Below are 16,805 nucleotides of genomic sequence, written 5' to 3' on the forward strand. Positions count from 1 at the left end.
GGAGGGGGGTTCAGTTTGGAGCTGGCTGGGGACATGGAGTGAGGGCAGACGTGTGTGTCTGGCTCACTGCCCCCGAAGATGGACCTGACTGAGGGGTCCGGTTCGCTGTACCTACAAGCTCTGTTTTAGACTGTGCTCCTGTTGTCTAATAAACCTGTTTTACTGGCTGGCCGAGAGTCACATCTGACTGCAAAGTGGGGTGCAGGACCCTCTGGCTTCCCCAGGACCCCACCGGGGCGGACTCGCTGTGGGAAGCGCACGGAGGGGCAGATGCTGAATGCTCCAAGGTCAGACCCAGGAGGTGAAGCCGTGTGAGCTCCTTGCCCTGAAGACAGTCTGCTCCGAGGGAGAGGAGGCTCCCCAGAGTCCTGACTGGCTTTGTGGGGAGCAGTTCCAGAGCATCGCCCGGGGACTCCGTGATAGTTACGCAAACCCACTTCCCTGCACACACAAACGAGCCAGACTGCTCCAGTCAACAGCGAGCTCAGATAAGGCACCAGAGGGTCAGAGGAGCCCAGGGCCACGTTCTCCAGCGCTCAGTACAAACACGCCGAGCTCTCCTGTGAATCTCGCCACTTACTCTGGTGCCTAAATGGGAGCTGAGCGCTTTGGAAAAGCGGGGCCTTGGAAACTGACCTTCCACCTGCAGCTCCCGGCTGCGTCTCTCCAGGGGGGTCTGTAGGGCGACGTGTCCCACCCAGCAGACGTACTCGGCCTCCTGGTCTCTCTGCACCGAGGGGGTGAAGCTGAGTCTCGTCTCCTGCTGGAAGCTTTTCCCATCCTGTGTGCGGGGAGCTCCGGGCTCGATTCTGTACTCGGCAGAGCCCTGCAGGGGAACAGCAGCCCCGGCCCCCCGGCCCCTCCTGAGCCAGGTCACACTCAGCGCCCCGGGGAAATGCCCCGTCATGCGGCAGCTCAGGGTGATTTCCTCCCCCGCCGTCACTGACTCGGGTTGGGAGATTTCCGACACCTCCGGGGGCCGCAGGAGACCTGGGGAATGAAACATCCAGAGACAGTTACAGGCCCCGTAAGGGGGAGACGGGGCCTGGTGGGGGCTGCTCCGCCCTCCCTTCAGACAGGAGAGATCTGACCCCTCAGTGGGGCTGTTACCCCAAAAACCACCCCTGTATGTGACACTGTTACACCGCGACCCATCGGCGTCTCCAGCCGGAAAGGGGGATGAGGAATATTAGCTCCCAAAGCTCCTTCATCCCTCAGGGACCCCGTGGGGGGCAGCGATTCCTGCTCATTCCCCGTCTGACCCAGGGAGCCCCCCTCACCTGTGTCCTCAGCTCTGATCTCTCTCTCGATCGGGGGCTCCCGGGGGCTTTGCTGAACGGACACTTGGACTCTGATCTCCGGACGGTTCAGTTCCCGGCTGGGGATTCTCCAGATGCTGGTAGCACTGAACGTGAGATCCGGGTTCTGGCTGATTTCTGGGGTCTCGTCTCTCCTGCTCTCTGCCCCGTCCCAGCTCCACTGGATCCGGTGAATCTCCCTGGGGTAAAAGTTCTGGATCTGGACGGCAAACGGCACCTCCCCCGGGGGCTCCCAGTGCGGTAACACCTGGATCCCGGACACCTGCGGCCGGACTGGGGGGATAGCAGTGAGAATGGGACTGGGGTTTTAGCCCAAGCCAGGATCCCCTTGTCACGGAGTGTGGGGGAGTCAGGGCCCTGCACCCCTCTTCCTGCGATTCACCATGACTCTCAGCCAGCCAGTAAAACAGAAGGTTTATTGGACAATAGGAACGCAGTCTACAGCAGAGCTTGTAGGTACAACCAGGACCTCTCAATCAAGTCCTTCTGGGAGGTTCAGGGAGCTTAGACCCCAGCTTGGGGTTCCCTGCGTTGCACCACCCAGCCCAAACTGAAACTAAACACTCCCCCAGCAGCTCTCTCCCCCCTCCCCTCTGCCCCTCCTCTCCTTTGTTCAGTCTCCGGGCAGAAGGTGTCACTTCCCCCAACCCCCTCCTGGCTCATGTTACAGCTCAGGTATCTCCCTGCAAGGGCAGTCCCTAATCCCCAATGTAACTCCCCTGCTCCGTCACACCCCTGCAGGTGAACCCCCTTCCTAAAGAGTTAATCTGCACTGTCTGTCTGGTTCACTCTCCTTATAACTGCTGGAGACCCCGCGACGCGCTCAGTGACATACGGGTGTGACAGAGCCTGTGTGTGGACGCGGGGTCTGAGCCAGCTCTGCTCTGCCAGCTGGCGATGAACTGGGCACGAGACCCCAGGAGCGAGCTGCATTTCCACACACACCCCTACTCTGCCACAGCGATCCGATTGGCTGCTGTGCATTAAAACTCGCTTTAGTCTGGGCTGTGGGGCAATGAAGTGTTCTCAGGCTGATTGTGTGAGTACAGGGCAGCAGAACTGTGCATAATGTGTCCTAATGGGGACAGGAGACACCCTGACAGGACCCACTCTGTGAGGGGAGAGAAATATGCTGAATGGAAGGGAAAGACTTGGGGGAGTTGAATCAGAGTAGCGGGATTTGAAGGCAGAGCCGTAACAAGGAATTTTTGCACCCGAGGCAAGGGCCGGCTCCAGGCTCTTCGGTGGCAATTTGGCGGCGGGTCCCTCAGTCCCTTTTGGAGGGAAGGACCGGCTGCCGAACTTCCGCCGAAGAATGAATGAAGCGGCGGCGGTAGAGCTGCCGCCGAAGCACCACCGATCACGGCTTTTTTTTTTCTCCGCCCCGCTTGGGTGGTAGAGCAGTGCCCCTCTGCTTTGCGCGCCCGAGGCAAGTGCCTCACTCGCCTCGCCCTTGTTACGGCACTGTTAGAAGGTTTTGACCTGTTTGCTCCGTTTTTGAAGCTAGAACTGATGTGACGGAGTCGTGGTTCATTCCCGCTGTACTTGGCATCTGCCGATCACTGCAGCTGAACACGGAGCGCTGGGCTAGGGGAAGAAACCTCAGAACAGGGGGCAGAGGCAGAGGATCCACTCAACCAGCCCCCCAGGGGTAGGAGCAACCCCACCCTGGACGCTGGGATGTTGCTGCTCTTGGACAACTAACCATGAGTGGGGTGCCGTGGAGAAACAGGGGGAGCAGCATGTTACAGGGACATCCACCCTTTACATTTAACATTCCCTCAGTTTCCCGCCTTTGCAAAGGGCACTGCCCAGCAAACTGGGGGGGTGGGTGTTTGCTTAGGGGTTTGCAGGCTTTGGAATCATTGTTGTGGTGTTTTCCCAAATGAATGCTGAGTCCCCTCTCCCTTGTAACGAGGGTTTGTTTGTCAGACCCTCTCAGTGCTTGCGAGTGGGGGAATATTCTCTCATAGAGGCACCTAGGGGTGGGGTTTGATTTTCCTGGATTCCTGGGTGGGGCCTGGAGCTGGTTCTGTGTTGTGCTGTTTTACTGATAAAGCAACCGTAGCTAATCGATGGCTGAGAACGCGCTAAACCTGGGGGGATGGTGCTGGGGTGGGAACACGCCTTCCCCAGGCAGGATACAGCCCAGGCTGGGGTTTCCTGCCTGTGTCCTGAGCTGTGACCAGAGCCCCCGGCCCCCAGGACTGGCAGATACAGACACCTGCACCGGGGCCCAGTGGCTGTTTATCCCAGCCGGAGGCTGCTGGGGTCAGTGCTGGGATCCCCCCACATTAACCAGAGACCGTCCCCCAGAGCGGACACAACGCACCCGCCCTGCACTGGCTGGCCCGGGCTGGGAACCCTGCACAGGGGTCAGGAGTGACTGAGCCAGACCCGAACTCCCGGGTTACCTAGGGAGGTGGTGGAATCTCCTTCTCTGACGAAGTGGGACTGTTCTTACTGTTTCCTCTGAATACTGTGTGGGTGCCTCAGTTTCTGATGGACACTCTGTCTCCTAGCAACTAATGGCCAGTCCCTTCCCCCCTGCAAGGGGATGCTAAAGGTGTGGGAGAACAAAGAGATCGGGTGACCTCCTGGCCCGGGAAAGGAACAAAGCAGAGAAGGAGGGGCTGGAGGGGGTTTCAGTTTGGAGCTGGCTGGGGACAGGGAGTGAGGGCAGACGTGGGTGTCTGGCTCACTGGGCCCCAGAATGAACCCGGCTGAGGGGTCTTGTTTGCTGTACCTACAAGCTCTGGTTTAGACCGTGTTCCTGTCGTCTAATAAACCTCTGTGTTACTGGCTGGCCGAGAGTCACGTCTGACTGTGAAGTGGGGGGTGCAGGACCCTCTGGCTCCCCCAGAACCCCGCCTGGACGGACTCGCTGTGGAAAGCGCATGGAGGGGCATATGCTGAATGCTCCCAGGAGAGACCCAGGAGGTGAAGCCGTGTGAGCTTCTTGCCCTGAAGACAGTCTGCTCCGAGGGAGAGGAGGCTCCCCAGAGTCCTGCCTGGCTTTGTGGGGAGCAGTTCCAGAGCATCGCCCGGGGACTCTGTGACAGTTGATCCTGCTTTGAGCAGGGAGTGGGACTAGGGTGACCAGGTGTCCCGATTTTATAGGGACAGTCCCGATTTTTGGGTCCTTTTCCTATATAGGCTCCTATTACCCCCCACCCGCTGTCCTGATTTTTCACACGTGCTGTCTGGTCACCCTAGGTGGGACTAGATGACCTCCTGAGGTCCCTCCCAACCCTGAGATTCTATGATTCTCTGACAGCCCATCGGCTGCTGGATTCCTGGGCACTCCCTGGACTCTGCTTGGCTCGGGGGAGGGGTCCTAGCAACACATCACAGCCCTGGGGACACTCACCCCACGGCCGGATCTCCCTGGACTCTCGCTGCTCTCGGATCCCTCTGGCCTCGTGGTGGAAGCTGCACCTGACCCGCGCCCCGTCGTCCTGCACCGTGGGGGTGAAGCTCAGGGAGGCCGTGAGGCAGGTCCGTGATCTCTCCTGTGTCGCTCTCCAGCACTGGGGCTGGGGGTGTAACAGCGGCTGGTGGTCAGGCCCCTCCCCGGCCTCACTGACCCCGTCAGTCCCGATCACCGTCCTGTCCTGTCCGTGTATCCGCTCCCACGTCACAGCCGTGTCCTTCAGGAACTTCCCCTCCATGGAGCAACTCAGGGTCACCTCCTGTCCCAGGGGACACCACTCCGGTCCCAGCACCTCGGAGATGGAGTAGGGGGCTCCCCTGCCTGGTACCTTGCAGACGGAGTAGGGAACTTTCCCATCGGTGCTGGTGGGGACACAGCGGCCTAGGCAGAGAGGGAAGGTGAATAGCATCGACAAGGCACAGACTCAGTGGCTAATGGACTCTCCCCGACCCGCTGCTCCCTCGGGGGTCCTGTGGCCCCCCTGTGGTGGCGAATGGATCCGCCCCCTCCCCCCCAGTGGCTCATGGCATCGGCAGTTACCTTTCCATCGGCACCAGAAGTAAGTGGCTAACGCTGTCGTCACCGCGGCCAGTGTTACCGAGATCCCCAGCACTGCTGTGAGCGCCGTGGTGGAACCATGCGCCTCTGCACGGGGAGGAGACGGAGACAGGGTCAGACCTCGCCCCGTACCGCCCCTCGCCCCCGACCTTCACAGCCCTCTCCTGCGGCTGCCGAGCTGGTTCCTGCACACGGCAAGGACACGCACAACCCCCGGCCTGCGGGTCACTCCTGGAGCTGTTTGTGGCAGGCCCTTGGCTCCGGCCCGGGTTGTACATTGCCATGGTTACCGTACCCCGACGCAGCAGCAGTGCAGGCTGTGCCATGTTCCTGACCACTCAGCCCTGCTGTACCGAGTCCTCCCTTCAGCACGTGGCGTTTTACGGGGTCTCCAGCCCAGACTCACCTGTGACATCCAGGGGGAACTCCTCCTGCAGGGGCTGGGCCAGAGCCACGTGGCTGGCGCGGCAGGAGAAGATGCTGCCGGAGTCGCTCTCGGTGGGGGTGAACATGTAAATTGCAGTGAGGTTAAAGGTCCCGTCCGGGTTCCTCTGGGGGGCAGAGCGGGTGGCGTCAGTCAGAACCCGCCCGTCTCTCAGCCACGTGACGGTGACATCCCCGGGGTAGAATCCCCACACGTGGCAGGGGAAGAAGGTCTCTGTATTTCTTACGGCCAATCGCCTGGGAACAGAGATTCTCGGAGGAGCTGAAAGTGCGGAAGAGGCAAATATTATGGGTCTAATAGAAATTCACCGAGTGTCTGTCTAACCTAGCACAACGCCCCAGTGCTGACAATACTGTGCCCAATAGGTCCTCCGGGTCCTCTCAGATCCGGCCCATCTGCATCTGTAGTCTGGACAATCCCAGTCTGGGCCCCGTTCTTACAGGAGACACGGCCAGTTCCAGCAGGGCCCCATCTCGCTGTCTGTCGGGCTGCTGAGGGTCTCCCATCACTGGGTTCCCAGTGCTGCACCATCGCCCTGAGGGTGGGCGTGTCCCGGTTAGTCTGTGCCACGGGAATTGGTGTCTTTTGTCTGCGCTTTGGGGCTGGAGCAGAACTGGCCCATGTCTGGGCAACGCCAAAGGTTTGTGCCCAGGCCGCAGACCCCCCGCGTCCCCCCTTGTCTGCACGGATGGCTTGGGGGACATCTCCCACCTTTGCCCCCGTCCTGCTGCGGCAGCGGGCGGGAGCTGCTGTCTGGAGGCCGTGCTCAGATCACGTGCCGTTGGGCTCTCTGACCCTGCACAAAGCTCGTCTACACACGGGTTAAAGTGCCGTGGGCCGGCCCACACGGGCGCTCCCTTTGCTGTGGGTGCCCATGGAGCCGCACCGGTGTTACAGCAGTGATGGGAGATGGCTCTGTAACGGCCAGTGCGGACAGGGCCTGAGCCAAGTGGAGCGGGTCTCCCTTGGGGGCGCCCCCAGCTGAGCTGGCTGCAGTGGGGCGGAGCTGGTCTCCGCTCTGCCTCTCAGGGAAGCTGCTGGGGGCAGAGAAAGCTGCACTCACCTCCAATAACCAGAGGGAACTCCTCGCGCAGGGGCTGGGCCAGAGCCGCGTGGCTGACGCTGCAGGAGAAGATGCTGCCGGAGTCGCTCGCGGTGGGGGTGAAGGTGTAGGTCAGGGTGAGGTTAAAGGTCCCGTCCGGGTTCGTCTGGGGGGCAGAGCGGGTGGCGTCGGTCAGAACCCGCCCATCTCTCAGCCACGTGACAGTGACGTCCTGGGGGTAGAATCCCCACACGTGGCAGGGGAAGGAGGTCGCTGCGTTTAACACTCCTGCTTTCCGGGGGGTGGAGAGTCTGGGAGCAGCTGGAATGAGAACACGACGCCCAGAGTTTAACTTGCTATAAATACGAGATATGGAAAAAAAACAGGACTTCAGCCTCCCACCCAGCCAGGAAGCTGCAGCAAACTCACCCGTCACCTGCAGCTCCAGCTGCTTCTCCTCCTTGTCGGGCGTGTAGATGACGGTGCTGGTGTATCTGCCTCCGTCCCGCACGGCCACTTGGCGCAGCAGCAGGGAGCAGTTCCCCCTGCTCAGCTCCTCGGGGAAAAGCTCTGATCCCTGCTGGTAGATTTTCTGTTCTCTGACGTACTCGGCCACCCTGTGCCCCCCCAGAGACCAGGCCAGGTAGAACTTAGTGATCTCAAAGCGCTCCGTGACGGTGAAGGTGCAGGGCAGCTGTACGTCGGAGCCCAGCGCAGCCCTCACCGGGGAGGGGCCCACAGACAGGACCAGCTGGGAATCTGAAGAGGAGGTGGGGAGAGAGTTAGGCAGGGAGACGGGGCTGGGTGTGGGAAGTGACAGCTCCAATGATGTGCAACAAATAAATGTCAGGTTAATTGCTGGGTGCACCCTGCTGTGTCTGGGCTCTCAGACCCCGTCCTCCCCTTGTCCTCGCTGGGATTCTCCCCCATTCTCGCCAGCTCCTGTCACTCTGGGGCATTCACACGGGCTCAGGACAGACTCAGCGGCTGAGGCCGGGCAGAGCCCGGCAAATCGTGGAGCAGGTCCTCAAGGAATCAATTCTGAAGCACTTGGAGGAGAGGAAAGTGATCAGGAACAGTCAGCATGGATTCACCAAAGGTAAGTCATGCCTGACCAACCTGATTGCCTTCTATGAGGAGATAACTGGTTCTGTGGATATGGGGAAAGCGGTGGATGTGATTTATCTTGACTTTAGCAAAGCTTTTGATACGGTCTCCCACAGTATTCTTGCCAGCAAGTTAAAGAAGTATGGGCTGGATGAATGGACTATCAGGTGGATAGAAAGCTGGCTAGATCGTCGGGCTCAGCGGGTAGTGATCAATGGCTCCATGTCTAGTTGGCAGCTGGTATCAAGCGGAGTGCCACAAGGGTCGGTCCTGGGGTCGGTTTTGTTCAACATCTTTATCAATGATCTGGATGACGGGATGGATTGCACCCTCAGCAAGTTCGCAGATGACACTAAGCTGGGGGGAGAGGTAGATACGCTCGAGGGTAGGGATAGGATACAGAGGGACCTAGGCAAATTAGAGGATTGGGCCAAAAGAAATCTGATGAGGTTCAACAAGGACAAGTGCAGAGTCCTGCACTTAGGACGGAAGAATCCCATGCACTGCTACAGACTAGGGACCGAATGGCTAGGCAGCAGTTCTGCAGAAAAGGACCTAGGGGTCACAGTGGACGAGAAGCTGGATATGAGTTGACAGTGTGCCCTTGTTGCCAAGAAGGCTAACGGCATTTTGGGCTGTATAAGTAGGGGCATTGCCAGCAGATCGAGGGACGTGATCGTTCCCCTCTATTCGATATTGGTGAGGCCTCATCTGGAGTACTGTGTCCAGTTTTGGGCCCCACACTACAAGAATGATGTGGAAATTTGGAAAGAGTCCAGCGGAGGGCAGCAAAAATGATTAGGGGTCTGGAGCACATGATTTATGAGGAGAGGCTGAGGGAACTGGGATTGTTTAGTCAGCAGAAGAGACGAGTGAGGGGGGATTTGATAGCTGCTTTCATCTACCTGAAAGGGGGTTCCAAAGAGGATGGATCTAGACTGTTCTCAGTGGTACCAGATGACGGAACAAGGAGTAATGGTCTCAAGTTGCAGTGGGAGAGGTCTAGGTTGGATATTAGGAAACACTATTTCACTGGGAGGGTGGTGAAGCACTGGAATGGGTTCCCTAGGGAGGTGGTGGAATCTCCTTCCTTGGAGGTTTTTAAGGCCCGGCTTGACAAAGCCCTGGCTGGGATGATTTAGCTGGGAATTGGTCCTGCTTTGAGCAGGGGGTTGGACTAGATAACCTCCTGAGGTCCCTTCCAACCCTGATCTTCTGTGACTGACCAACCTGTCCCCAGGCCCTGTCCCCAGGACTTTACTTTGCCGGGGAGTCCCAGAGCCCTGCCCTGCCCTCCCCCAGGACATCAGGGGATCTGTACTTGGCAACCCCAAGGATGAGGAGGGAACAAGGAGACCCCCCCAGCCCCATGGTCCCCACCCTTCATCCCCCCAGAGTCGCCATCTCTGGGGCTGGTAGGAGAGCCCTTCACTCCCCATGGGTCACACGGGCTAGAACTGGAAAAACAGGTAACAAAGTGCAGGTGAGAATTCATTGGTGTTTGCGCAGCACCGCGCCTGTCAGCACTGCCAGGCCGGCCTGTGGTGAGAGCAACTCCAGGTCTTCCCCCCTGCGACTCCTGCCAGGGCTGAGATCCCTCCCCGCCCCGGGCATTCCAGGGGGTCTGTACTTACCGGCCACCCCAAGGAAGAGGAGGGGGATGAGGAGTCCCCCCAGCCCCATGGTCCCTGCCCTCCATCCCCACAGAGTCGCCATCTTCTCCGGGGCTGGCAGGGCCCTCAGCGAATTCCCTTTCACTTTCCACGGATCACAGGGAGGGGCTGTAACAACGGGCAAAGTGCAAGGATCAGGAGTTCTGATGTCGCTGGGTGAGGCTCAGACACACCTGCCCAGCGCTGGCACCAACGTGCTCCCTGGGACAGTCTCTGCCCCCCTCAGACACCGTCAAGGACTGGCTCAGAGGTGGCACCCACTTGGCCTTGCCAGGGAGCCGTTCACTGCTGCACAGACCCACAGCCGGACAGCAGTCCCCACTCCCAGCGCTCTGGGGCGAATCAGCTCTGGGTGCCCTGTGCCGGCCGCTCCCCCCACCTGGCATTCAGACCAGAGGGGGGAACGGGGCCTGATCCACCCCCTGGCTGTCACCAGGCAAAGGCAGGCGAAGGGTTAAGGAGAGAGGGGCAGTTGGGAGCCATGTGGGGTTGGGTTTCTCAGCCCCTCTCAGGTACCTGTGGCCTGGGACCCCCAGGTCTGCAGGGGGTGGGGGGCTGTACTGAGACTCAGGCAGTAACTCCCCAGCTGTCTGTGAGCTGGGGGGGCTGGGATATGGAGGTGCCCCGATGGCATCACGGCCCAGCCCCTGTAGGGCCAGCTGGGATATTCGGTCCCCCTGCCCCCCGCCCCCCAGTGCCCCCAGGCCCAGCTGGCTCCTGTGAGAGCAGCGTTGGGAGGCACCAGGCTGTGAGCGCAGCCTGGTAACCCTCAGCCCCTCTTCCCTGGACCTCTCTCCCTTGGCTGTTCGTTACCAACGTCGTGTCAGAATTTCCTCTGCATGAAAGACTCCTAGGGCGGGATGTTCAAGAAGTGCCCACCGGACGTAGAAGCTGACGTCCCAGGGACACTCCTGCTCTTTAGTCTTTACAAAAGGCCACCTTTAATCTAACAAAATCGTACAGTGAATTTTATGTTCGGGGCCCTGTGGATTCCACAGCTGTGGGATCTGCCAGAGAATCCAGCTCGTGTTACAGGCGTGTGGCCGGGATCTGAGATTTCAGTGGAGGGATTGATGTTCTCAGCACTTAGGGTGGCAAAGAACACATTAAAATCTGAACCACGTGTAAATGATGCAGCAACGCTGCCTGAGTCTGCAGAGAGCCTGGCCCAGTCGCTCTGAGAGGGGAACTGCCCCGTGGATCCGGCTGATGGTGCTGAAACCGGAAGGTGGCGATGGAAATGACAACACTGTGAACCCCTTTGCTGCCGACCTTTTTAGCAGAAAGATCCGGCTAACGGGCTCATCTCTCATTCCCAGCCTGGCCCCCAGGCCCTCTCACAGCACCATGGGCACAGCCAGACTGGAACCATTCACAGGCTGATTGTGTGTGTGCTGCTGCACAAACCTCTTCCTTTTACTGCTGCCTTTTGCTTTTGTCCAGTGGCCCCTTGTAACGAGATGGGTGAATAGCAGTGGGGGGGTGGGGGGGGGATCTGCCTTCCCCATCCCAGCTGGTATTTTACATCCCTCTGATTCATCCTCTGTAAACTAAACACTCCCAGTCTTTTCAGCCTCCCTTCGACCCCGAATTCTTCCCACTGCTGGTCTCTCAAGCCCTTTCGAATCTGCTGTACCCTCCCCGCCCCTGCGGCCGCACTGTGAGTGAGGGGGGCGAGTCCCGGCTGGCACAGACACGCTGGCACTAGCTCACATGGAGCCCGCACGCTGAAATCGCCGTGTAGCGCTAGTCGCAGGGACAGCCGCAGCCCCCTGCCGGCTGCCCTATGTACAACCCCCCTGAACCCCATAGGTGCATCCTCGGGGGGGCCGACATGTGCTGCCATCGCCCGTGTTACGGTGGCTGCCCCTAGCAGAGATGAGAGCTAGCGCGGGTACCTCTGTCTGAGTTAGGAACCCCACCCCCCGCTCGTGGGGCAGACCTAGGAGAGGTGGGGTGGGACCGTGCTGCGCGCGGTGAGCCGGGGAAGAGGAGCTGGTTCCCCCAAGCAGTCCATGAAAACCAAACATCGCCAGGATGGGACGGAGCAGCTGGAGAGTAGCCCTGAGAAAGTTCTAACACCTTGGTGTGAATCGGGGGCTGCCCTCCCCTCGGTCTGGCCCCTGTGAGCTCCGCTAACTGGGGCCCAGCCGTGGGCAGGAGGAGTCCACAGCGGCAAATCACCCAACTGACCTCAGCCAGCTGGTTCCCCTCACGCCGCCATCACCTCCCAGGGCAGGTCTGTTCCCCCGCACTGAGAACACGGGGTTAGCGTGACATCACTGGGATCCGATATCGGTGTAACGAGCTCTGGGGAAATGGTGCTGACGAGTTCTTCATCCCCGTCTCCGATTCCACCAAGGCCTCCATCCCCGAGACGACATTGGCCTGCCCCAAAGTTTCCCAGCCCCTGCCCGGGGTCGTGGCAGAAGCCAGGCCTGCTCGTACCCGATGCTGAGTCTGTCTGTGGGAGCTGTGAGGCGGCAGGCACTACAGGGGCACTGCATCAGGGTGTGGGCGTGTCAAGGGGTGTGCTGGGGGCGCACTGCGTGTGACACACCCAGACCTGGATCCCAGCGCCTGAGGGGCAGGGCCGGGGTGTGATTCAGGGCCCAGCACAGAGACTGCAGGACACGGGGATCTAAGGCACTTCTGGTTTATTCAGCTGACCACAAATCACAGCACTGACGTGACCCAGGCTGTTACGGGGGGAAGGGACTCGGTCACAGCCCCAGCCGCTCCCCCCCCCACACACCTCAGTGAGCAGCGCTGACTCCGGGGTACTGGGCCCAGGAACAGCTCCGTTGCGACCCTCCATGGTAGCTGGTTGAGGCCCGGGGCTGGAGCTGCGCTGAGGTGACTGGAGAATTGCTGCTGAGCCCAGCGTGGCAGGACAAGGCCGAGCGCCTGTCTCAGCGAGGTGGGAGGGGAGCAGTGTTCCTGGGCCCTGATCTTCCGGCTGGCGTCAGCTCACTGCCCATGTGGACCAGCCTCATGCCCGCCAGTGATGGGCAAGGTGCTCCTCTACATGGTGGCTGATCCGCGTTTTCTGCAGCCATGTCCGAGTCCTCGTCTGCCTTTGCTGCCTGTTCATGGCTCAGCTGCACATCCTCTGCCTCCTCCTGCTGATGACTGCTTGCTTGGGGGCACAAACCCTTAAACAGTGTCCCAGGGCGGTGCTGGATTCTCCATCACTGGCAAATTTCAAACCAAGATTGGGGGGGAAGGGGTAGGTTCCCGAAAGATCTGCTCCAATTCAGCCAGGAATTAACTGAAGGCAGGTCTCTGGCCAGGGGATGTGTCAGGGTTCCCTCCTCACTCTGAACTCTAGGGTACAGATGTGGGGACCTGCATCAAAGACCCCCTAAGCTTATTTCTACCAGTGTAGGTTAAAACTTTCCCAAGGCACAAATTCTTCCTTGCCCTTGGATGGGTACTGCTGCCACCACCAAGTGAGTTAGACAAAGATTCAGGAAAAGGACCACTTGGAGTTCCTGTTTCCCCAAAATATCCCCCAAGCCCCTTCACCCCCCTTTCCTGGGGTGGCTGGAGAATAATATACCAACCAAATAGGTAAACAAGGTGAGCACAGACCCGACCCTTAGTTTTTTAGGACACTAAAAACCAATCCGATTCTTAAAAACAGAACTTTATTATAAAGAAAAAAGTAAAAGAAGTACCTCTGTAAAATCAGGATGGAAGATAATTTTACACGGTAGTAAGAGTTAAACCACAGGAATAAACCTCCCTCTTAGCATTGGGAAAATTCACAAGCTAAAACAAAAGATAATCTAACGCATTTCCTTGCTATTACTTACAATTTGTAATCTTAGAAACTTATTTCAGATATGGTTTGAGGAGATGTATTTTTCCTGCCCTGTATCAGGGGGTAGCCGTGTTAGTCTGTATCTACAAAAACAACAAGGAGTCTGGTGGCACCTTAAAGACTAACAGATTTATTTGGGCATAAGCTTTCGTGAGTAAAAACCTCACTTCTTCGGCTATGCATCCGAAGAAGTGAGGTTTTTACTCACGAAAGCTTATGCCCAAATAAATCTGTTAGTCTTTAAGGTGCCACCAGACTCCTTGTTGTTTTTTCCTGCCCTGGTCCCTCTCTGTCCCGGAGAGAACAACAAAGAAAGACAAAACAAAAACCTTCCCCCACAGATTTGAAAGTATCTTCTCCCCTCATTGGTCCTTTTGGTCAGGTGCCAACCAGGTTATTTGAGCTTCTTAACCCTTTACAGGTAAAGGAGGGATTATATGCTACCCTTAGCTGTATGTTCATGACACGCCCCCCAAATCACAGATAGTGCTGGACAGCCTACTCCACACTGGCTGTGATTTCTTCCTGGAACTCTAGGAGAAAACAGAATTAATAAGACACATACACCCCTAGATATACTACTGATTATATAAAAACTAACAATATTTTCCACATTTTAAGGACGATTTTAACCAGTTGATTCTGGGAAACTTTCATGGGAGAGTGCATCAGCCACTTTGTTAGAAGCTCCTGAAATGTGTTGTATTTCAAAATTAAAATCTTGGAGAGCTAAACTCCACCGAAGCAGTTTTTTGTTATTGTCCTTGACGGTATGAAGCCACGTTAGCACAGCATGGTCTGTTTGCTGATGGAAACGCCGTCCCCAAACTAGCTTTTCCAGCGCGTACACAATGGCGTAGCATTCCTTTTCGCTGATTGACCAGTGGCTTTCCCTCTCAGACAGTTTTTTGCTGAGAAACACGACAGGATGGAATTCTTGATCCGGTCCTTCCTGCATTAAAACTGCTCCTACACCTCGCTCGGACGCATCTGTGGTTACTAGGAACGGTTTGTCAAAGTCTGGGGCCCTTAGCACAGGGTCAGACATAAGTTGGTTAAAGGTCTTCTGACACTCTTCAGTCCACTGAACTGCATTTGGCTGTTTCTTTCTGGTTAGGTCTGTCAGTGGGGCGGCGATTTGGCTGTAGTGGGGTACAAATCGCCTATAATATCTGGCCAAGCTTAAGAAGTATTGGACCGGTTTCTTTGACTTTGGGACCGGACACTTTTGGATAGCATCCACTTTGGCCTGTAGGGGGTTGATAGTTCCTTGACCCACCTGGTGTCCAAAGTAAGTCACTCTGTTTAGGACTATTTGACACTTTTTAGGCTTAACAGTAGGTCCTGCCTCGCTTATGCGCTCGAAGACTTTTGTAGATACTCCAGGTGTTCTGCCCATGAATCAGAAAAGATGGCCACATCATCAAGGTAGGCGATTGCAGATTCTCCCAATCCCGCTAGGATACTATCTAAAAGTTTTTGGAAAGTGACGGGTGCATTTCACAGCCCAAAAGAGAGCACAGTAAATTCATACAGCCCCTCTCATGGCTGAGAGTCGCTCCGGTCTGGAGAACAGGGCGGGGGGGTGGGGAATCATTCCACCTGGGAGTGGAGGTGTGACGAAGTGGGGGGGTTTTCTTGTTTTCTGTTGAGTTTCAATGGTTTGCATGCGGAGGGGGTGGGACTCAGTTTCCCTGGGTGTTACTGGTTTAACAAGGTGAGGGGAGAGGGAGTTTGTTTTGCAGAGGACCGGAGAGAGGACTTGGGGACCCAGCCGATGGCCGGGAGGATGGATACCCCAGCGACCGGTGACCTGGCGACCCGGAGACCCAGCTGAGGAGACAGAGCCGGTTCTGGCCAGTGGGCGGACAATGGGCTGCAGAGTGAGGACCCAGTGACCTAACCAGCCGGTTCCAGCCAGAGGACAGAAGCGAGGAGAGGAGGCCCCAGTTTACAACCCTGTTTACCTGGAGAGAAGACAATGGACAGAGGTGGGGCTTGGGGCCGGTGATCTCAGATGCCCAGCTGGGAGCAGGGGGGCTCTGGGCTGGAGAGGGGGAGCAGGCAGAGCCCACCTGGATGCAGAGAGACTGGGATGTGCTGGGCTGAGGGAGGCCAGGCCTGAGGCCCTGAGAGTTTCCTGTGCTGTGTTCAACTCTCCATAAATCCTCCTGTTTTATGCTGGCTGAGAGTCACTCCAGTCTAGAGAACAGGGTTGCATCAACCCCTTCGGGGGTGGAGGACCCAGGGGTCCAGAGCAAGGGGACTCCCTGAGGGGGCCCACGGCAGAGACAGACGTGCTAAGGCTCAGAGAGGTGCAGATCCAGGAGGTGGAGGGGCCGGACCCCGAGAGAGAGTGGACCCCCGAGAAGGGCTGTTGCGCTGAAAGGAGCACCCCCCACGGACCGCACGGGGCCAAGAGTGGGCACGATCTGTGAGTCCGTGACAACGTGGTGTCAGCAGTGGGATGTTTCGCGGATGTACCCTGTAGACGTTGGCTGCGGGCGCAGGCGCTGTGCAGTGAGTGGCTGCCAGCGATAGAACGAGGGTATTGAACGGAACCAGCCTGGACATGGCCTAGAACCAGCTCCGTCAGAGCGACCTGGCCCGTCTCTGCAGGGAGAGGGGGCTGAGCGTGGGGGGGCTCACTAAGGAGCGTCTGATCGCTCAGCTGGTAGAGAATGACCCGTCTGAGGTGCAGGCTCCAGACCCCAGGGGGGCTCCCGGGGTGCCCGGAGAGCCGGGGAGTAGCCAGGGGGGCAGTCTGTGTAGTGACCGGGAGTGTGTCAGACCCGACTCCCCAGTCAGTACAGGGAGACCCCAGTCAGGTTCCTCCCTAGAGGAGCTGTGGAGACTGGAGCTGCAGCTGAAAGCGAAGGAGCTGGAGCTGGAGGAGCGGAGGCTGGTGGACAGAGAGAGAACGAGCGGACCGTGTAGAACAGCGGAAGCACGAGTTGGAGATGGATGAGAGGCGGGCCAAGAGGGCCTGCCGCGGGGTAAGTGGGGGAGGGCCCCGAGAAACCGGTGTTGGGGGGAGTTTAGACCCCAAACTGCTGCCCCAGTTCGAGGCAGGGGCGGATATTGATGCCTACCTCACAGCCTTTGAGAAGGCTTGTGAACTGAACCAGATTGACCCTGCAGACAGGCTTCGCTGTCTGACCTCCCTGCTGGGTCCCAAAGTCATACAGGCGTTCAGCCAAATGGATGGTGTTGAGACGGGGGACTACAACCTGTTCAAACAGGCTTTGCTGCGGCAGTTTGAACTGACCCCCGAGGCGTACAGGAAACGATTCCGGGGTGTGTGCAAGGCCTCAGGTGTCTCTTACAAGGAGGTCACCAACCTGCTGGGGGAATATCTCTGCAAGTGGGGGAAGGGCGCAGGGGCCACTACCGCAGAGGACG

General features: G+C 58.0%; 1 protein-coding gene across 2 annotated transcripts in view; it reads right to left on the bottom strand.

Annotated features, from left to right (window-relative positions):
• LOC122172793 (uncharacterized) overlaps positions 1-9,687 on the bottom strand; it is a 28,947-nt gene extending 19,260 nt beyond the window's left edge. For both annotated transcript variants that reach the window (XM_065594121.1, XM_065594120.1), the window contains exons 1-8: positions 9,539-9,687; positions 7,227-7,556; positions 6,819-7,118; positions 5,717-6,016; positions 5,293-5,397; positions 4,690-5,133; positions 1,281-1,592; positions 637-990 (exon numbers count right to left, since the gene is read on the bottom strand). In XM_065594121.1, the coding sequence (XP_065450193.1) occupies positions 637-990; positions 1,281-1,592; positions 4,690-5,133; positions 5,293-5,397; positions 5,717-6,016; positions 6,819-7,118; positions 7,227-7,556; positions 9,539-9,620 (2,227 nt within the window). In that variant the 5' untranslated portion in view covers positions 9,621-9,687. The remainder of the gene's footprint in view (positions 1-636; positions 991-1,280; positions 1,593-4,689; positions 5,134-5,292; positions 5,398-5,716; positions 6,017-6,818; positions 7,119-7,226; positions 7,557-9,538) is intronic.
• Positions 9,688-16,805: the final 7,118 nt, after the last annotated feature.

This window comes from Chrysemys picta, chromosome 4, assembly GCF_011386835.1.
Source record: "Chrysemys picta bellii isolate R12L10 chromosome 4, ASM1138683v2, whole genome shotgun sequence".
In the NCBI taxonomy this organism is placed as follows: domain Eukaryota; kingdom Metazoa; phylum Chordata; order Testudines; family Emydidae; genus Chrysemys; species Chrysemys picta.